A 21,382-nucleotide genomic window follows, 5' to 3' on the forward strand; every position below is an offset into this window, starting at 1 on the left:
AGGCTGTTAGCCAAGTGTACACTGCAACATTCCCCAGTCGGGCTTATATAGTGAGCATTTCGGGGCATGTTGGCGAGAATAACCAAGTTATCGCCCATTGTAGTTACACCGCTGCATAATATAATTTGAAATTTGGTGTACCCCGCCCACCTTCTGTCATTGGTCTCTGGAGTTTGGATAGAGCTACCCTACGACGACCATCACCCCATATCAAGTCAAGGAGCAAGCCATCAAGCGTTTTGAAAAATGTGTGGCACTACGACAGGTAAAGCTGAAAATAAATAAAGCAATCTGGGTAGGATTAGCATCTTGGATATCGTCACACGGCCGATCGCGACAGTGACAAAGAATGCCAGAAAGTGAGGAAATTATGGAGATTAGCCACCTCTTTGTGTAGATTACCATCAAGAAGATCGCGTGTCGTATAATAAATATTGACTCCTAAGTATTTGAAGGAGTCATAATTCCACTGCAAGTGAGAGTCAGCCTTGATCTCTCTGGTGGTGGGAGGGCGTTGGGCCTGCGGGAACACACATGACTTGGGCCAATTAACCCGGAGACCCGAGACATCCAGAAGCTGTTTAAGCTCCTGAAGCGTGGTTCGTACATCCTTGAGATAAATAAGAGCATCAGCTGCATAGAGAGACACGACGTGGTACCACCCCAAGTCCGGTGTTCCAGAGATCCCAGCGCGTTCACGCAGGTAACAGGCGAGGGGTTCCACGGCTAAGGCAAAGAGAAGCGGTGAAAGCGGGCACCCCCTGTCGTGTCCCCCTCTGTATAACAAAACTGTAAGAAATCACCTGACGTGTCTTCACCCTGGCAAGCAGTTCCGTATATATAACTTGTTGATTACTCTCAAAAGCCGCAGTCCAAATCCTATGGCTTTGAGACTTGCAAAAAGGAAATCCCATCCCAGGGTATCAAAGGCTTTATCTATGTCTAAGGAAACTGCCACCCGGTGCAGGTCTTCAGGGGGGTATTATGTGGATATGTAACAGGCGCTGTATGTTAAGAAAAGTGCTTCAGCCCGGAATGAATCCTGATTGATCATGATGGACTAAGTTCTTCATTAAAGGAAGTAATCGGTTTGCCAGGATCTTCCCCAGTATCTTGCAGCCCAAATTCAATAAAGATAGGGGTCGGTACGACCCAACATCTAATGGATAATGCCCCGGTTTAGGTAGCACCACTATTAAGGCTTTGTGCAAGGATTTTGGTAGGCGGCCCGCTCAAATGCCTCTTGAAATACCTCCAAGAGACGCGCCGTAACAGCAGAGGAGTAAGCACCATAATATTCGATCGGTAGGCCACCTGCGCCCGGTGTTTTGTTACGAGCAGTTTGCAAGATGGCTTCCTTGATCTCATGTAGCTGAATAGGCTCCTCAATAATATCCTGTTTGGTATTGAAAAGCCTGGGGAGGATCACCCCACCTATAAATTCCTGCACACATCTCAGGCTTGGGGCAGTAGGTTTCTCATAGAGCTTTTGATGGTAATGCATAAATGAATTGCTAATAGCCATCTGCGAAGTAACTATAGTGTCATCAGCTAGGCGAATTGCCATATTTGGGGCACTACAGTGTTCTCCCCGGAGGAGCCAGGCAAGCAGTCTGCCCGAGCGATCTCCCTGAGCGTGTTGTAGAGCCATTCTTGTGTGAAGTCATGATAGTCCAAGGTGGACTCCACCTCGCTACAGCGGAGACGATATTGACGAAGCCGTGAAGGCGATGCAGTTTGCCCAGTGATCTGTACTTCTGTTTGACGTTGATCTCATTCTGCCGCGGAGAGGTCACGCAGCAGCTGCTGCCAAACCCCGCAGGTGGTCGTCCTACAGTGACCTGGGATCACCACCTTATGTGCTTCCCACTCCATGGCACGAGAGGAAGCGAAACCAGCATTTGTTTCATAGAAGTGTTGGATGCACTGTAATAGTTCGTCACGGAATGGGGGGGTCAGGTAGAGCCCCATGACAGAGTGGCCACTATCGGGTTATGGTCTGAGTGCGTTCGTGCTAGATACTCCGATCGAGTCAAAAGAGGGCCAGTGTGGGTGGTGCCGAAAAGGATGTCAATCCTGGTATACAAGTCATGGACGGGTGACTAAAACGAGTACTCACGCTCTTGCGGATGGCCTACGTGCCATTTTTCATAAAGATTCATATGGGTGCACTATCTTCTGAAGTGGTGAGAGATGCAGCTGCTTGTGGCAGACAATAGTGGAGGACGGGAACGATCTAAGTGCAGATCCAGGATGCAATTAAAGTCTCCTTGTCCCCCCACCCCCATATCGCTGGAGTTGGTGGGTCCCAAAAGAGTGCAGGTGTTAGAGAATCTAGAAAGTGTGTTTGAGTAGAGTTAGGTGCATATATTGCTGCTAAATTGGGAAGGGTCCCATCCAGTTGGCCCTCCAGGATAACAAAATGGCCTTCCGTGTCTATCTTCTGAGTAGTTAGTGCGACGGGGACTCCTGGAGCTACCCAAATGAGAACCCCCCCCCCCCCCCCCCCCCTAGCGTAGGCGGATGTAAAAGTGCCATACGTCTGTCCTCGCCACCTAGACCGAAATCAATCTAGCTCCGTGGCCGTAAGGTGTGTCTCTTGGAGCGTTGCAATGTGAATCTGTTGACGTTTAAGATATGAGTACACCCTATAGCGTTTAATAAGGGATGCCATGCCCCGTACATTCCATGTCAAAATTCTATATTGCGGGGTATGTTCCGATGGCAGAGTTTTAGATGCCATGGCCAATGCAGTAAGTGGAAGAAGTACTTATTGGGCTACCAGTTATATCTTGATCCTCGCGATCCCCCTGTCCCGTACAAGAGATACCTCCCATAGTCATCCACCATGGTAGTGTCCCACGTGTAATGTAGCATCTCTGCATGCAACAATACAGTGCAAAACAGTGTAAAACAAGCATACAGATTAAAAAACAGTACTAACTATCCCCCCAGGGCCGAAACCTTGTAGTATACCGCCCAGTACACATAACCATTCACAAAATAACGTTTGCAATGATCACTCAGTAAAGAACGTGTCCAAGTAGGCATAACGTGGAGACATGACTTGCCTGTGCGTTCCAGGGCACCGAGCTGGGGCATGGGTCCTAGTATGAAGAGTTCCCAAAAATCAACATCAGTTGAGAAACCCTGTCAGCAACAGAGTAGCACATAGGAGACACAGTGGCAGCGTCACAACAGTTTGTGACATATGGGAAGTGCAAAATCGGATAAGGTCATCTGCAGAGCTGAGGGAGTGGGATCCCCGTGCTGCAATCCGAAGAGGCCTCCGATTCGCAAGTCTCCAATCCGGATGTTCTTATAACATCCGAGCGAAGAACAGAGAATTTATTAGTTTGATGTTGGGTCACCGTCTCAACTGCTCGGGCCTGCTCCACTGCTGCCTGGTCACGATCAGGACGGGATCGCGGGGGACTCCTGCAACGTGTCCGAGGTTTAGGTGTCACCCATGTATCTGCTTCCTTTTCCATCTCAAGTGTTGCAACGAGGCCTTTGGCGTGCAATCAGGTCCACACATCATCTGGTGTTTGAAAAATTTGCGTCTTTTCATTGTCTATAACTTTGAGTTTCGCTGGAAAGAGGGGAGCATATTTGATCTGTAATTTGCACAACCGTTGTTACAACCGAGCTACATCGGTGTTGTACTTACATGGTATAGTCTGCATAAGCTGAGATTGTGGTGTTGTCGATGTGCCAGGGACCCTTAGTACGGAACAATTGAAGGATGGGATCACCGTCACGGAAATTCAACAGGCGGGTGCGGTGGTGCTCCTGCCTTGGGAGGGCGCAGTGGTGCTCCTGCCCTGGGAGGATGTCCCGGGATGGGGTGGGCTCTTTCTATAGAAAACAAGGGAGGTGCCTCATCTTTTAGCACGGTGTGCAGAAGCTACTTCTCCAGGAAAAGCTTGGCACAGGGGAGCTCGGAACGTTCAGGGAAGCCAATAAACCGAATGTTATTATGTAGCGAACGTCCCTCAGCATCTTCCGCCCTGCGGTGTAAAGCAGAGTTTCTTCTTCTTCCATGGTCGCTATTTTTGTTTTCATGGCCTGAAGAGTCTGTGGTAGAGGTTGTGTGACTGATTCTGCTTGGGTGACCTTGTCCGTCAACATGCGATGGTCTGCTCTCAATAAGTTCACCTCCATGGAGACTGAGTCAACTTTGGTTTCCACCGAGATTTTGCTGTCCAGTATAGCATGTAGGATCTTCTTGAATTTCTCAGAGTGACTATTAAGTGTGGTTTCAAGGTGTTGAAAGTGACCCACTTGTGGCGGTAGGTCTGATGTGGCACCGTCCCCTGACTGCAACGTGTCCCCTGCAGTTTGGTGGTACGTGTTTTTCCCATGGGGGGGGTGGTGATCGTCCGTATGTCGTCACCGCCAGTTCATCGTCAAGGTGGTTCTCTCTCCATTATGGGTATATTGAGAGGATAGTTGTGCCTCGCGGTTCCTGTGAATCAGTGAAGGGAGCCCCTCCAGAGCTTGGGGTACATGAATTGGAAATCCACACAGTAGTCACTGCGTATCAGGACTATCTCAGCCAGGTAGGGCGGTAAACAAATGAGCGCGAGTGCTTAGGCACGCATATTTTCCGTATTGTCTCATTCACCACGAAGGATCACCGGGTGAGGCAACCATCTCGCCCACAGGCACCAGCGTAGCTTTTTAAGGGGTCATGCACCCCTTCTCAGTACATCAGGCAGTCTCGGTGTACTTGCCTCTGCTCAGCGTCCCACTTATCATATTCCCCACCAAGGGCGCTAGTCTCTTCCAGCATAGTTCTTTAGGTGGTCATAAACCCTTGCTCAGGACACCAGGCACTCACAATGTACGTGCCTGTGCTCAGCGTTCCACCTGTCACATTCCCCAACACGGGAACCAGTTGTTTCTGAGGCCACACGTTGTTTATGTGGGTTCAGTGAGTCACTGTTATCAAACAGCAGCGCAAGGCACGTCTCACCTTGGTCCTGCAGCCCTCAAGGGGGGTGTCAATGAGCGCGAACTAACCTCCCCAGGGGTACAGCCCGTGCACGCTGGCCAACTCCGCACTCAGCTGCCTCGATTGTCTGCCTCGGATCTGCCGACAGTCTAGCCTGCTGCGCTGCTCTTCCATATGCAGTGCGGCCACACCCTTTGGGCTCGCCTCTAGCATCCGCTGCCCCGCGATGGTTTGGGCCGTCCCCACCGAGTTGTCAGCGGGCCTCTCGTCATCGCTCACAGCCTCCGCCGATCTGCGCACCAGTCATGGGCTGTGGCGCCGATACTGCTGCACATGTGGCGTCCACAGCTCCAGGGCAGGCGAGCCTCGATGCGCTGCTTTCGGTTTCGTTGATAAGGTCAGAGCATCGTTTGCACTTCTCTGAGTACTGCGGATCTCCATGTTTTAATCACGGGACCCGCTGGTCACCAGAAACAAGATAACTGCTGGGTCCAGCGCGAAGCTCTCTGAGAAGCTTCCAACGTGGTCTCCATCTTGTCCACACCCCCAAAAAACATACATAAAGATACTTGTTATTTATGTAAATTGGTGTGGATCTCCTTATTGAGTCATGTGTCATTTATTGACTGTGTATTTGCAGATGTCGGACACTCCTCTGATAAGCCTAAGGCTGCTCGACCACATTGGTCCTCAAAAGAGTACATTGGGATTGCTAGAGCAAGCCCCTGTCCACTAGTAAGGGAACCCCTGGACTCTTTGCACGATATATCTCGTTTTGGTATATCATATAAAGAGCCAGCTTTGTAGTATGGTTCATATTTCACATACCGTGATTGCTAACTAGTATTGATTTTAAGTGTGTCACTGCGTTTTATTTTTATTTATTTGTTTTAGTCATTTTTATCTGTGATTGTTTTATTGTGTAGGTAAAAAAAAATAATATATATATATATATATATATATATATATATATATATATATATATATATATATATATATATATTAAAGTATTTATTAATTCGAGTGAATTAAAACCTGCAAATACCACTGGTCTATTTTTCACTTTTTTACCTCTAAGAAAAACACTGGATTCACAAACCTATTTGTACACCTACTAATAATTTATTTGCTAAGTAGCAATTTGTGATTATTATCCACATTCTGATTCACAGATTTTGGATTTGTGGAATTTAGCTTTTATTTTTTGTAAATCTAGTTGTATTTTATGTATTCCACAGTCTTACCTATGTGGTAGTGGGTGGAATAAACCCGCTAAAAGGTTCTCTGAATTACCAAACATTTGCAGGTGGTTTCAAAACCTGGAAATGCATGTTCATTTATACCTGTAGAAGGTGGGAGGAAGTTTCTTCCTAGCCTACAACAGGGAAGCAGCACTGCCATTTGCGCGTGGGTGACAAAGGGTTTCCCTACATAATAGAAAGTTGGCGTTTACCTGCATATTTCAGTATCATATTATATTTAACGGAAAAAACATAATTACAAGTTATGAAACTAAAATACTACTGGAAGTCAGTAACTGTCTTACATTTCCAGGAGGATTCAATTATTTACTAATCTCTGAGATATGAGATATAGGCCCTCATTCCGACCCTGGCGGTCGGGGACGACGGAAGCACTGCCAACAGGCTGGCGGTGCTTCCTGGGCAATTCTGACCGCAGCGGTAAAGCCGCGGTCAGAAAACCGGGTCCGGCGGTTTCCCGCCGGATTTCCCCCGGTTGCCCAAATCCGCAATGACGGCGCTGCAAGCAGCGCCGCCATGGGGATTCTGACCCCCTTCCCGCCAGCCTGTTTCTGGCGGTTTTTACCACCAGGAACAGGATGGCGGGAACGGGTGTCTAGGGGCCCCTGCACTGCCCATGCCTCTGGCCCCAGGGCCCCAGCCTGCTTTTCACTGACTGCCTAGCACAGTGAAAAGCGCGACAGGTGCAACTGCACCCGTTGCACACCTGCAACACCGCCGGCTCCATTTGGAGCCGGCTTCTGTGTTGCAGGCCTCTTTCCCACTGGGCTGGTGGGCGCTACCTTGGGTAGCACCCACCGGCCCAGCGGGAAAGTTGGAATAGCACCAGCGGTCTTTTGACTGCGGTGCGGACAAATGGCGTTTCCCGCCAGGCGGGCGGCAACCGCCGCCCGCCGGGGTCAGAATGACCCCCATAGTCTTAGTATATTCTAAAATGTACTCCCATAGACTTTGTCTCTTTTCCTTCTTGCCTTTTTGAATAGGTCTCAGAGAGTTTCAGTATTTGTATAGGATATGACTTGGAGCATTTAGATTAATTGCTGTTTAATTCCGTATATTTTTGTTTTCACCTTCCTAGTTTGAAAGATGAGATTACTGCAGAAAAGTTGATTGGGGTAAAACTGTGGGTCACAGCAGGACCCAGAGAAAAGTTCACTGCAGCAGAGGTAAGCATGGTGAATGGTATGGGGGAAGGGGGTTCGTATTATGTAACATTTAGCCCATCTCCTGGCCAAATCTAACCCTGTTCTGAACAAGTGTGCTCCCCTTTTCTTCGGGTTAGTCTGTTCTCATGCTACCTCATATCATCATGTAGCACCGATGTAAAATGTTTCTGTTTTGCTTACCAATACCTAGACTACCCTTATCCTGCTTTTCTACATTTAGCTCTTTGTGCATATCCTTTTGAGACATATATATTGTTGTATTCAAACAAGATAATGGTCCCACACATCACTTTGGCTAATCTGCTCCATGTAAGCATAACCGAATTATTGGATAGTTTATATTTTGTTTCATGGCCACTATTTTGAATTGATGTTTTTTTTTTAGCTAATGCTCAGAATCAGACAGGTTTTTAAGACAACATTTTGAGGCGGGAATAGTTTATTCCCTACTTCTAGAGTAAGTAACTCACCATCATTGGGTTCTTCATTTAGTTTTTCCAAACACTATCTCTAACAATGTCTATGATCTCATGAGTTTTTTTTTTTGCATCTACAAAGAGGAAAAACTCTCCAACTATAAAACAAAGCATATTGAAAAGCAACATTTAAAAAAAACAAAAAAAAAATTCACCCATTTCAGTTAGTGACTGTATTTTTAAGTCTCGCCTAAGCGCACATTTGCTGTCATTTTAATAGAGATTTTGCTTACTAAAAGGGGGTTAGAACATTATCTTTTTTTTTTTTTGTTGCTTTATTTTGATTCTTATTTGCTGCCTCCTAATTGGCAAGCGTGTGCCAGTATCACTTTCTTTTTTGTTGTGTGGTACATGGTCCACGTACTGATTGCTTCATTTTTGTAGGTGCCCTCCCGCTTCTCACACTGTGATGGGATACTATTTTTCTTTCTTTCTTCCCCTGCCTTTTGTGGTTGCTTGTGTTTCTTCCAAGTGTGGCTTCATCCCTCCCACCTCCCCCCCCCCCCCCCCCATGGCTTCTTCCCTTCCGCTCTCTGCTTGAGGCTTCTACCCTTCCACCCTCCCCTTGTGGCCTCTTACCTCCCCTTGGCCAGTGTGGCTTCTTCCCTCCCGCACTCCCCTTTCCCGTGTGGCCTGGTCCCCCTCCCTCCCGCCCCTTTCCCGTGTGGCCTGGTCCCCCTCCCTCCGCCCCTTTCCCGTGTGGCCTGGTCCCCCTCCCTCCCGCCCCTTTCCCGTGTGGCCTGGTCCCCCTCCCTCCCGCCCCTTTCCCGTGTGGCCTGGTCCCCCTCCCTCCCGCCCCTTTCCCGTGTGGCCTGGTCCCCCTCCCTCCCGCCCCTTTCCCGTGTGGCCTGGTCCCCCTCCCTCCCGCCCCTTTCCCGTGTGGCCTGGTCCCCCTCCCTCCCGCCCCTTTCCAGTGTGGCCTGTTTTCCCCCCCTCCCTCCCGCCCCTTTCCCGTGTGGCCTGTTTCCCCCCCCCCCCTCCCTCCCGCCCCTTTCCCGTGTGGCCTGTTTTCCCCCCCGCCTCCCTCCCGCCCCTTTCCCGTGTGGCCTGTTTCCCCCCCCCCCCCCTCCCTCTCGCCCCTTTCCCGTGTGGCCTGTTTTCCCCCCCCCCTCCCTCTCGCCCCTTTCCCTTGTGGCCTGTTCCCCCCCCCCCCTCCCTCCCGCCCCTTTCCCGTGTGGCCTGTTTTTCCCCCCCCTCCCTCCCGCCCCTTTCCCGTGTGGCCTGTTTCCCCCCCCCCCTCCCTCCCGCCCCTTTCCCGTGTGGCCTGTTTCCCCCCCCCCTCCCTCCCGCCCCTTTCCTGTGTGGCCTGTCTCCCCCCCCTCCCTCCCGCCCCTTTCCCGTGTGGCCTGTTTTACCCCCCCCCCTCCCACCCCTTTCCCATGTGGCCTGTTCCCCCCCCCCCTCCCTTCCACCCCTTTCCCGTGTGGCCTGTTTCCCCCCCCCTCCCGCCTCTTTCCTGTGTGGCCTGTTTCCCCCCCCTCCCGCCTCTTTCCTGTGTGGCCTGTTTCCCCCCCCTCCCGCCTCTTTCCTGTGTGGCCTGTTTTCTTTCCCCCCCCCTCCCGCCTCTTTCCTGTGTGGCCTGTTTCCCCCCCCCCCCCCCCTCCCGCCTCTTTCCTGTGTGGCCTGTTTCCCCCCCCCCCTCCCGCCTCTTTCCTGTGTGGCCTGTTCCCCCCCCTCCCTCCCGCCCCTTTCCCTTGCGGCCTGTTCCCCCTCCCTCCCGCCCCTTTCCCGTGCGGCCTGTTTTCCCCCCCCCCCCTCCCTCCCGCATCTCCCGTGCGGCCTGTTCCCGTGTGGTCTGTTTCTCCCCCCCCTCCCTCCCGCCCCTTTCCCGTGCGGCCTGTTTTCCCCCCCCCCCTCCTTCCCGCATCTCCCGTGCGGCCTGTTCCCGTGCGGTCTGTTACCCCCCTCCCTCCCGCCCCTTTCCCGTGGGGCCTGTTTTTTCCCCCCCCCTCCCTCCCGCCCCTTTCCCGTGGGGCCTGTTTTTCCCCCCCCCTCCCTCCCGCCCCGTTCCCGTGCGGCCTGTTCCCCCCCCCCCCCTCCCCTCCCGCATCTTTCCCGTGTGGCCTGTTCCCGTGCGGTCTGTTTCCCCCCCCCGCCCTCCCGCCCCTTTCCCGTGCGGCCTGTTTCTCCCCCCCCCCCCCCACCCCTTTCCCGTGCGGCCTGTTCCCCCCTCCCTCCCGCATCTTTCCCGTGCGACCTGTTTCCCCCCCTCCCTCCCGCCTTCCCCTTTCCCGTGCAGCTTTTTCCCCTCCCTCCCGCCTTCCCCTTTCCCGTGCGGCTTTTTCCCCTCCCTCCCGTCTTCCCCTTTCCCGTGCGGCTTTTTCCCCTCCCTCCCGTCTTCCCCTTTCCCGTGCGGCTTTTTCCCCTCCCTCCCGCCTTCCCCTTTCCCGTGCGGCTTTTTCCTTCCCTCCCGCCTTCCCCTTTCCTGTGTGGCTTCTTCCTTCCCTCCCGCCCTGCCCTTTCCCATCTCGCTATTTCCCTCCCTCCCGCCCTCCCCTTTCCCGTGCAGCTTCTTCCCTTCTGCCCTCCCTTTATTTGTGTTGCTGGCTGCATCATAGCACTTTCCCTCCCTCTTTCCGTTTCCTACACTGACTCCCTTCTGTTGTCCATGTTGCCCTTTCCCTCAACCCTCCATGTTGCCCATACTGCCCCCCCTAATCGCCGTAAGAATAAAAGTGCTATTATGCAGCCAGCACTGGCCACGTCCTAGCTCCTTTATAGGTCGAGCCTAGGCAGCGCACATACGCTGTCTGCAAGACATGCTGTATTCAGTCTATGGGCTTCAACCACTCTCCCATCTTTGCCATTCGCTCTTTGTTGTGCTTGTCTTAAATACTTCCTTTTCATTGGTGCATTTTTCTAATTTCCCTCCTTTGTGTGCTTAGTTTCCTCCCAGGCGATTTCACGGAGAGAAATTTTTTGTTGGGCATCACACTACGTTCAATCTTCCTCTTGTTACAGCGTGTGAGGGCCCCTCCTCCCATCTGGGCGTTGCAGCCTTAGGCCCTCATTCCAACCCTGGCTGTCATAGACCGCCAGGGTGGCTGTCCACGGAAGCACCGCCAACAGGCTGGCGGTGCTTCATGTGGGATTCCGGCCGCGGTCGCCCAGCCGGGTCCGGCGGTTTCCCGCCGGATTAGCCCCGGCTGGGAGAATCCTCCATGGCAAGCAGCGCCGCCATGGTGATTCCGACCCCCTTCCCGCCAGCCTGTTTCTGGTGGTTTTCACCGCCAGAAACAGAATGGCGGGAACGGGTGTCGTGGAGCCCCTGGGGGCCCCTGCACTGCCCATGCCACTGGCATGGGCAGTGCAGGGGCCCCCTAACAGGGCCCCAGCATGATTTTCACTGTCTGCATAGCAGACAGTGAAAATCGCGACGGGTGCAACTGCACCCGTCGCACCCCTGCAACACTGCCGGCTCCATTCGGAGCCGGCTTGTGTGTTGCAGGGCCTTTCCCTCTGGGCAGGCGGGTGCTCCCTTGGCGGGCGCCCGCCGGCCCAGCAGGAAAGTCTGAATGGCCCCCGCGGTCTTTTGACCGCGGAGCGGCCAAGTGGCGGCGTAAGTTTGGCGGGCGGCAACCGCCGCCCGCCAAACTTGGAATGACCACCTCAGTGTTCTTTTTCGGTTGTCCATAGCAATGTGTTCACACCACACCAGTGAAAAGACACCGAAGGTTTCAGGTTTCATTTGTGATGGCGTTTTGTTATTTGATAGATAGATATATTTATATATCTATATCTATATATCTATCTATCTATCTATCTATCTATCTCTTGCTCTACCTCTCTAGCTCTACATCTCAAAACCTGTACCTATACCTCTCTCTCTACATCTGCCCCTCTCTCTCTCTCTCTACCCCTTCCTATCTCTCTACCTCTCTTCTTACCGCTACCCTGCCCTTTCTCCCTCTACCCCTCTCTCTCTGCCTCTACCCCTCTAACCTTCTGTCTCTACACCTCTACCTATATCTCTAACTCTCCCTCTACCCATCTCTCTCTACCTCTACCGATTTCTCTACCACGCCTCCTCTCTCTCTACCCCTACCTCTACACCTTTACCTTTACACCTCTACCTCTCTCTACACCTCTACCTCTCTACACCTCCCTACACCTCTTCCTCTATCTGCCTCTACACGTCTAGCACTCTCTACCTCCTCTCTCTACCTATAGCCCTCTACCCTGCCTCACTCTAATGTCTCTCTCCCTCTACCTCTTCCTCTATCTCTCTACATCTACCTCTCTACACCCCTGCCTCTCTCTACTTTTACCCCCTCTTTACCCTCTCTAACTCTGTCTCCCTCTACCTCTGTACCAACCTAAACCCTCTCTACACCTCTACCTCTCTTGAGCTCTACCGTCTCTCGAGCTCTACCCTCTCTCATCCCCTCTCTCTTCCCCTCTATCTACCCCCTCTCTCTTACGTCCACCTCTGCCCATCTCTACCTCACTACACCTCTACCTCATCCTTCTTCTCCCTCTATACCTCTCTATTCCCTCCCTCTACCTATCTCTACCTTCATCTCCCCTACCTCTCTACTCTCTACCTCCCTCTACACCTCTACCTCCCTCTACCTCTCTACACCTATACTGATACCTCTACACCTATACCACTACCTCTCTACCTCTGTCTTTCTCTCTACCTCTTTACCTCTCTTTAATCTCTGTCTACCCCTCTACCTCCCTCTACTTCTCTCTACCCACCTCTACCTCTCTACACCTCTGCCTCCCTCTATACCTATACCGCTACCTCTCTCTACCTCTATCCCTCTCTCTATCCGTTTCTGTACCTCTACCCCTCTCTCTGCCTCCCTCGCTACCCCCCTCTACCTCTACCTATATCTCCCCTTACATCTACCCCCTCTCTCCCACTACCTCTCTACACCTCCACCTCTACCTCTCTACCTCAAGCTACCTCACCTCCGTACCTCTCTACACCTCTACCTCTCCACACATATAACTTTCCTCACCTATACCTCTATCTCTACCTCTACCCCTACTCCTCTCAACCTCCATTCCTCTCTACCTCTTTCACAGTCTCTACCACTACCACTCTCTCTCCCTCCACCTCTCTACACCTCCACCTCTGCACCGCTGCACCTCTACCTTCTTCTATCTCACCTCTGTATCTCTCTACACCTCTACCTGTCCTCACATATACCTCTGTCTCTATCTCTGCCTCTACCCCTCTAAACCTCCACTCCTCTCTCTAACTCTACCTCTCTCTCTACCTCTGCCTCGCTCTTCCTCTGCACCTCTACCTCTGTACACCTCCACCTCTCTGCCCCTATACCTCTACACCCCTTCCCCCATCCATCTATCACCCCCCCCCCCGGTGTGGTTTTATGTCATTTACCAAAAATATTGGTAGTCTAACAATACAAGGAGCTGGATACTGCTCCGAACACAGCCCTCAACCGTCCTTTAGTATTGTCGATGGATGTGAATAATATGACTTGTCACACATTGTAGGAGGCTGTCCTGGCTTATAGTGGGTACCTTGTGGTACTTACACCCTGTGCCAGGTCCAGTTATCCCTTATTAGTAGAATAGAGGTGTTTCTAGCAGCTTAGGCTGATAGAAGGTAGCTATTGCAAAGCAGCTTAGGCTGAACTAGGAGACATGCAAAGCTCCTACTATACCACTTATATCACAGAGCACAATATCATAAGAAAACACAATACTCAGAGTTACTAAACATAAAGGTACTTTATTTTAGTGACAATATGCCAGCAGTATCTCAGAGAATACCCTCACTTAGGAGGTAAGTAATACACACATATTATATGTACACAAACCCAAAACAGGTAAGGAACAGTAAGAAAAGTAGTGCAAACAATGTAGAATCACAATAGGATGCAATAGGCAAACATAGGTTTAGGGGCAACACAAACCATACACTCCAAAAGTGGAATGCGAATCACGAATGGACCCCAGACCTATGGGAGATTGTAGAGGGGCGCTGGGACTGTGAGAAAACAGTAAGGGTGTCCAAAATACCCCACCCCAAGACCCTAGAAAGTAGGAGTAAAGTTACCCTACTACCCCGGAAAGACACAGTAGTCGTGATAGGGGGATTCTGCAAGAACCACAAACACCAGCAAAACACTGAAGACGGATTCCTGGACCTGAGGACCTGAAAAGGAAGGTGACCAAGTCCAAGAGTCGCGATAGTGTCCAGGGGGGCAGGAGCCCAGGAAACCCCGGATGAAGGTGCAAAAGGGCTGCCTCCGGGTGGAAGAAGCTGAAGATTCTGCAACAACGAAAAGGGCTAGGAACTTCTCCTTTGGATGGAAGATGTCCCAAGGTGTGCTGGATGTTGCAGAAGTGTTTCCACGCAGAAATACCGCAAACAAGCCTTGCTAGCTGCAAGGGTGGCGGTAGAGGTTTTTGGGTGCTGCTGGGGACCAGGAAGGACCAGGATGTCGCCCCTTGGAGGAGGAGGCGGGGGGGCGCTCAGCAACTCAGAGAAGCCCCCGCAGAAGCAGGCAGCACCCGCAGAAGTAAGGAAGCAGGCACTTGGAAGTTCTGTGAACTCAGAGTCACAAAAGGAGGGTCCCATGACGTCGGAGTCCAACTCAGCGGATTGAGCACTGCAGGACGGAGTGCTGGGGACCAATGCTAGGCTGTGCACAGAGGGATCCTTGGAGAAGTGCACAGAAGCCGGAGCAGCTGCAAATCACGCAGTACACAGGTTTGCTGGCTGGCGTGGGGAGGCAAGGACTTACCTCCACCAAATTTGGACAGAAGGGCCACTGGACTGTGGGAGACACTTGGACCCAGCTCCTGTGTTCCAGGGACCATGCTCGTCAAGATGAGGGGGGACCCAGAGGACCGGTGATGCAGACTTTTGGTGCCTGCGTTAGAAGGTGGAAGATTCCGTCGACCCACGGGAGATTTCTTCTTGGCTTCCAGTGCAGGGTGAAGGCAGACAGCCCTCAGAGCATGCACCACCAGGAAGCAGTCGAGAAAGCCGGCAGGATGAGGCGCTACAATGTTGCTGGTAGTCGTCTTGCTACTTTGTTGCAGTTTTGCAGGTGTCCTGGAGCAGTCAGCGGTCGATCCTTGGCAGAAGTCCAAGAGGGAAGTGCAGAGGAACTCTGGTGAGCTCTTGCATTCGTTACCTGAGGAATAGCTCAGAGGAGAGACCCTGAATAGCCAGAAAAGGAGGTTTGGCTACCAAGAGAGGTAAGAACCTATCAGGAGGGGTCTCTGACGTCACCTGCTGGCACTGGCCACTCAGAGCAGTCCAGTGTGCCCCCAACACCTCTGAATCCAAGATGGCAGAGGTCTGGGACACACTGGAGGAGCTCTGGGTACCTCCACTGGGAGGTACTGGTCAGGAGAGTTGTCATTCTCCTTTCCTTTGTCCAGTTTCGCGCCAGGGCAGGGCTGGGGGAATCCCTGAACCAGTGTAGACTGGCTTATGCAGAGATGGGCACCATCTGTGCCCATCAAAGCATTTCCAGAGGCTGGGGGAGGCTACTCCTCCCCTGACCTTCACACCTATTTCCAAAGGGAGAGGGTGTAACACCCTCTCTGAGAAAATCCTTTGTTCTGCCTTCTTGGGCCGGGGCTGCCCAGAACCCAGGAGGGCAGAATCCTGTCTGAGGGGTTGGCAGCAGCTGCAGTGGAAACCCCGGAAAGGCAGTTTGGCAGTACCCCGGTTCTGTGCTAGAGTCCTGGGGGATCATGGAATTGTCCCCCCAATACCATTATGGTATTGGGGTGACAATTCCATGATCTTAGACATGTTACATGGCCATGTTCGGAGTTACCATTGTGACGCTACACATAGGTAGTGCCCTATGTGCCGTGCAATCGTGTAGTGGTGTCCCCGCACTCACAAAGTTCGGGGAATTTACCCTGAACGATGTGGGGGCACCTTGGCTAGTGCTAGGGTGCCCACACACTAAGTAACTTGGCACCTAACCTTCACGAAGTGAGGGTTAGACATATAGGTGACTTATAAGTTACTTATGTGCAGTGGAAAATGGCTGTGAAATAACGTGGACGTTATTTCACTCAGGCTGCAGTGGCAGTCCTGTGTAACAATTGTCAGAGCTCCCTATGGGTGGCACAAGAAATGCTGCAGCCCATAGGGATCTCCTGGAACCCCAATACCCTGGGTACCTAGGTACCATATACAAGGGAATTAAATGGGTGTACCAGTGTGCCAATGAGAACTGGTAAAATTAGTCACTAGCCTGCAGAAACAATTTTAGAAAGCAGAGAGAGCTTAAACACTGAGGTTCTGGTTAGCAGAGCCTCAGTGATACAGTTAGGCACCACACAGGGAACGCATACAGGGCATACACTATGAGCACTGGGGACCTGCCTAGCAGGATCCCAGTGACACAAGGGCAGAAACAAACATACATACAGTGAAAATGGGGGTAACCTGCCAGGCAAGATGGCACTTTCCTACACAAATATCTAGCGCTGTTTTTTAGCTTGTGCTGGCAATGTGAGATGCTAACCAATAACACAACAGAAACGCTAAAATAGTGCATTCACATCCAGAATGCGAGACCTATTGATCATGCCAGTGCTTGTCTTTTTCCAGCTTTTAACCATGCTGTTTCGCATCCATGTTGCCATACAACATGGCTAAAAGACATTGATAAAGTCAATAGTTCTCGAATAGGTGAGGCCTTATGGGCTTTGCCAATGCTTATTGCGGCTAAGTTTCTCCTTCCATTGAAACTCCTTTGCAGATAACATTTTTGCCTGTTTTCATGCGGATGTGTGAAAGTTTGAAAGATATTTATTTTTTTTATATACAAACGTGTTTACAAAAAAGTGTTGGTGACCTTTTGAAGGTTTAATTATACGGATATCTTAGAAGTTGGTTCTGAGAATGACAGTTTCAGAACGTATTTGGATTTTGAAGTGCAAATTTGATAAGTAGCTTAGTTTTATTCCCGAATTCTATAGAGGAGTTATAGAGTCAATGCATTGTGATAGAAAACGAAGGTCCATGTAAGAGTGGGAAGAAGACGCCAAAATACCAGGAAATGTTCTTTAATAAGAAACAGGTTTATTCTCAGAAAAGAGGGAACCACGACAGCAGGAGCACGGGCATCCGATCCAAGGGTCAGACGCCAACTGCCTGGCTTCAGAACCTCGAACACAGATTATCGAGCAGAGCTGCCTAGATGAGAACACAAAATCAAAAGGAACCATTGCGCGTGAGGGAGAATAGTGAATACGAAGATACATCGAACATAACGAGTGTTATAAAATACAATTAGGAATACATATTACATCACCTCCCTCTCATAATCAAATGACAAAAAGGAAGGAAACAAAGTCAATTCATTATGAACTCATCAAATCTAGAAGGCATTTTGATGGTACGTTTGTGGTTTGTTCTTTTTCTCCACATTCTCTTGTGCTAATCTCTACCTCAGCCTATTGAGTTATAGCATTGTCGGTTTGCACGACAGTACTTGTAGAAGTATCTGGAAAAGTCTGTTCCGAAGTAGATGTTAATATCTTTAACATTGTGCCTGAAATCACAATTTTCTTTCTGTACCAACTGTTTCTTTGCAACTGTAGATCTTAATTTATCCAAGTCTATCAAGCAATCATTTCCTTCCTTATGCTTCTTGTTCTGTAAGAGCCATGAGGGAGTCAAATTGGTTGTAGCTTCCCTCCCTCTGAGGAGTAAAAAAGGAGTAAGTGCCGTAGTCGAATGAGGGGTGGTATAGTATGCCCAAATCTTTTCCTGGAGGAAATGAGCAACATAAATGTTCATGGCAATAGCTGTTTGTATACCTTCTTTCAAGATGCGGTTGGCCCTCTCTACCAGACCATTAAATGAGGGACTATAGAGTTGTGAGTGCTTAACTCCAAATTTGTTGAAAAAAAACTTCAATTTTATGAGATGAAAAATGAACTCCATTGTCAGAAACTACAGTAGTAGGAGGGCCTTCAACTTGGAAGAGTTTCTCCAGAAACTTCATAACAGATTCAGTCAGCTGACTCAACAAAAGAGTAATATATCCACTTTGAATAGTAGTCATGAAGTACAATGTGAAACTTCATTTCTCTAGGTAAAATATGGAAAGGACCAGAAAAATCGATGGCTAAGCTATCCCACGCTTTCATTGGGAAAGGAACGGGATGCAACAGTTTGGTAGTACTCCTCCAACGTTTGTCTGATACAACACAATGTTCGCAATTATCAATAAAATGTTCAACTTGATCATATAAACCAGGCCACCAATAAGACATTTTCAATTTAAGTGTGGCAGAAACTCCCAGGTGACCTGCATGAGCAATTTTGATAATTTTATGGCGGAGATCAAAAGGTGGAATGAATAGGTTTCCCCTCATGCAAACCTCATTATCGTATGACAATTCCCCTGACACTTGTTTGAAAGACCTCATGACTTTATCAAGTGTTTTCTCTGCGGGCCAACTACATTTGATGAAATAGACTACACAAGACAATGTTTTGTCTGAAAGCATGGCTGCCTTCCATTCATCCATAGTGACATTCCCAGCACAAGCTGAAACAGCTTCTACTAAGCCAACTACACACTCATCCTCCTGACAATCCAGCTCATTACCAGATTTCTCCAGTGGCATGCGAGATAGACAATCAGCCCGAACATTCAAGCCTCCTTGGATGTACTTGACATTTAAGTTGTACTCCTGTAATTTGGATAGGATACGCACTAAGTGGGCAGAAGCCTTTCCCAATCCATTACCACTAAGTAAGTAAACCAACGGTTTGTGATCAGTGAATACGTCACAATTCCTGCCCCATATATAAGTTTTACACTTTTCAACGGACCACGCACAAGCAAGAGCTTCCCTTTCTATGGTACTATAGTTTTTCTCTGCATCAGAAAGAGATGGAGAAGCAAACGCAACAGTATTCTCCCTTCCATTGACAATCTGCCCAAAACAGCTCCTAAACCTTTTAGACTGGCGTCTACTGCTATAAATGACTCCCCACCAGATATAAAAGGTTTAAGTGAGGGTGCTGATAACACTAAATCTTTGATTTTTTGGAAAGTAGTATGCACCTTGGTATCCCAGACAAATTTCTGTCCTTTCTTGAGTAAAGACCTCAATGGTTGTACAATCAAAGCATACCTGGGCACAAAACGGGCATAGTATTTGCAGAGACCCATGAAAGAGCGTAAGGCATCTTTATCACAGGGTGGAGGAGCATTTTTAATAGCTTCTAGATTACAAAGTTTAGGTCTTATTCCTTCCACTGAGATGGTGTGGCCAAGGTACTCTACTTGTTCAGCTAGAATCCTGCACTTATCTGCTTGGACAGTCATACCATGAGATTGCAGAATGTCGAAAACTTTGCCTAAAAGAATACCATGCTCTTCTGAAGTGACGCTGTGAACTAAAATATCATCCTGGAAAGCTACCACATTATTCATCCAACTAAACAAAGAATCCATAATTTTTTGGAAAACGGAGGCTGCGGACCCCAGGCCAAAAGGAAGTCTGCGATATTTATACGCCCCAAAAGGAGTGATAAAAGTAGTGAGCGCCTGAGATTCCTCACTTTAGGGTATCTGATGATATGCTGAATGTAGGTCAATGGTAGAAAAATACTTTGAATTCCCTATGCTAGCTATGAGCTCCTGTATGTGGGGTAGGGGATGACAATCTACTAGTATGTTTTTGTTGAGTGACCTCAAATCAACACATAATCTCAAGTCCCCTGATCTTTTCTTTGTGAGAACAATAGGTGAAACCCACTCAGAGGAATCTGTGGGAGTAATTATGCCTTCAAACATTAATTTGTCCAAAAGCTCTTTCAACTTTTCTCTAATATTTAAGGGTACTGGCCTGACTTTGTGAGCCACAGGTAGAGCTTCTTTCTTCAACTTAATACTGTGTTCAAATCCTTTTACGTTTCCCACTTTGTCCTGAAATACCTTAGAAAATTTGAGTTTAAGAAAACTGACTCTGAAGATACCACCGACAAAACAGAAGTGGAGCTCATCGGCAAGTTAGCTAACATAATGGGTGTACAATGACGCGGGCGTAGTACAATACCAAGCTTAGCTAAATCCCTCCAACCAACAATATCTCTGCCTTTGACAGCTACATAGATTTTAGTATGTATTAATCTTCCTAAGATAGATAGATTCGACCAAAAATACCCCAATAAGTCTATATCCTGATCACCAAAAGCCTTTGGCTTAATATCCGGACACTGCAACTTAGGAGGATCTTGCCATAATGCATAATAAGTCCTGTCAGCAATGATGGTCACAGGTGCCCCAGAATCTGCTATGATCATTAATTGCTTCTCTCCTATACTGGCCTCACAAAGGGGTCCTTTGATTTTCCCTTCGTCAAAACTTTGATCCTTGTGTGTACCAACAGTCAACACAACATTAGAAAGTCTGTTCATGCATTCGGAAATATCATTCTCTGATTCTGTAGTTTAAACATTACTGACATGCATTTTGGATGTATTGGTACTGGGGCTTAACTTAAATTTACCCATTCTGCATACTTTTTTGAAATGGCCAATTTATTTACACTTCAGACATTTTTTGTTCAGAGCAGGACAGGAAAAGCAATTGCCTAAATGATTATAAGACACACATCTAAAAATCTAAAACAGACAGGCATGCTCATATTTTGACTGAAATTTCTCTTACTTCTCTGGGATTTGTCAGAAACAGTGCAGACAGAATCTTCCTCTACCAGCGAGCTAACACCCATGGGATGATTAAAACTAGATAGAGCTTTGGAAGATACAATGGACCTTTCAATGCTTTTTTCAATATCTATGGTCTCTATTAAGGTTGGGTTTCGGCACGCTAGAAGGCGTTCCTGTATTTTTTTTTTAAAACAGTAGAAAACAAATTGATCTCTGATATGAAGATCAACATTGGCACCAAAATCACATTTGGTTGCAAGAACACGCAATGTAGCCACATACTCCTCTACTGACTCATCAGCAGCCTGTTTGCACATGGCAAAGTTGAATCTCTCCAATAAAACGCTGGACTCATCCGCGTACTGTTTCATCATTCTAGCTTTTCCCTCTTCATACTCATTCCATAACATACCATCAGAAATGGGGGAAGGAACGGGTGGCAAATTGTCCAAGACACGTTGCCCTGCTTCCCCCAAGTGATTAAATAACAGGGCCATTTCCTTGCAGGAGAGAACGCATGGGCATCAATGGCTACAAGGTAGTTCTCAAATATTCTTAACCACTTTGACCACTTTAACTCTGGCTTCCCATTTTTTAGTAAGAAGGACGGAGGTTGGACAACATTTTGATAGGAAGCCATCGCAGGAATAATTGATAAATCTAAAACACAGGCATGCTATACTTAAATAAAACACCAGTTGCGCCACTGGACAAAAGGCAACAAACTAAGAAATTTGTAAATGCTACCTAAAAAGACTGTGTGAATGATTTCAAACAAAGTAAGTTAGTGCCGGCAACAAGTTAAAAAAAAAAAAAAAAAATCCCCATTTCTAGCAATGACACAAAGGGCAGGCAATACAAGTAACACTTTC

The 21,382-nt window shown here is 48.9% G+C and overlaps 1 protein-coding gene across 3 annotated transcripts in view; it reads left to right on the forward strand.

Annotated features, from left to right (window-relative positions):
- IFT52 (intraflagellar transport 52) overlaps positions 1-21,382 on the forward strand; it is a 492,806-nt gene that overhangs the window by 29,152 nt on the left and 442,272 nt on the right. For all 3 annotated transcript variants that reach the window (XM_069243757.1, XM_069243756.1, XM_069243758.1), the window contains one exon: positions 7,298-7,385. In XM_069243757.1, coding sequence (XP_069099858.1) covers positions 7,298-7,385 — 88 coding nt within the window. The remainder of the gene's footprint in view (positions 1-7,297; positions 7,386-21,382) is intronic.

Source organism: Pleurodeles waltl, chromosome 7 (assembly GCF_031143425.1).
Source record: "Pleurodeles waltl isolate 20211129_DDA chromosome 7, aPleWal1.hap1.20221129, whole genome shotgun sequence".
Taxonomy (NCBI): domain Eukaryota; kingdom Metazoa; phylum Chordata; class Amphibia; order Caudata; family Salamandridae; genus Pleurodeles; species Pleurodeles waltl.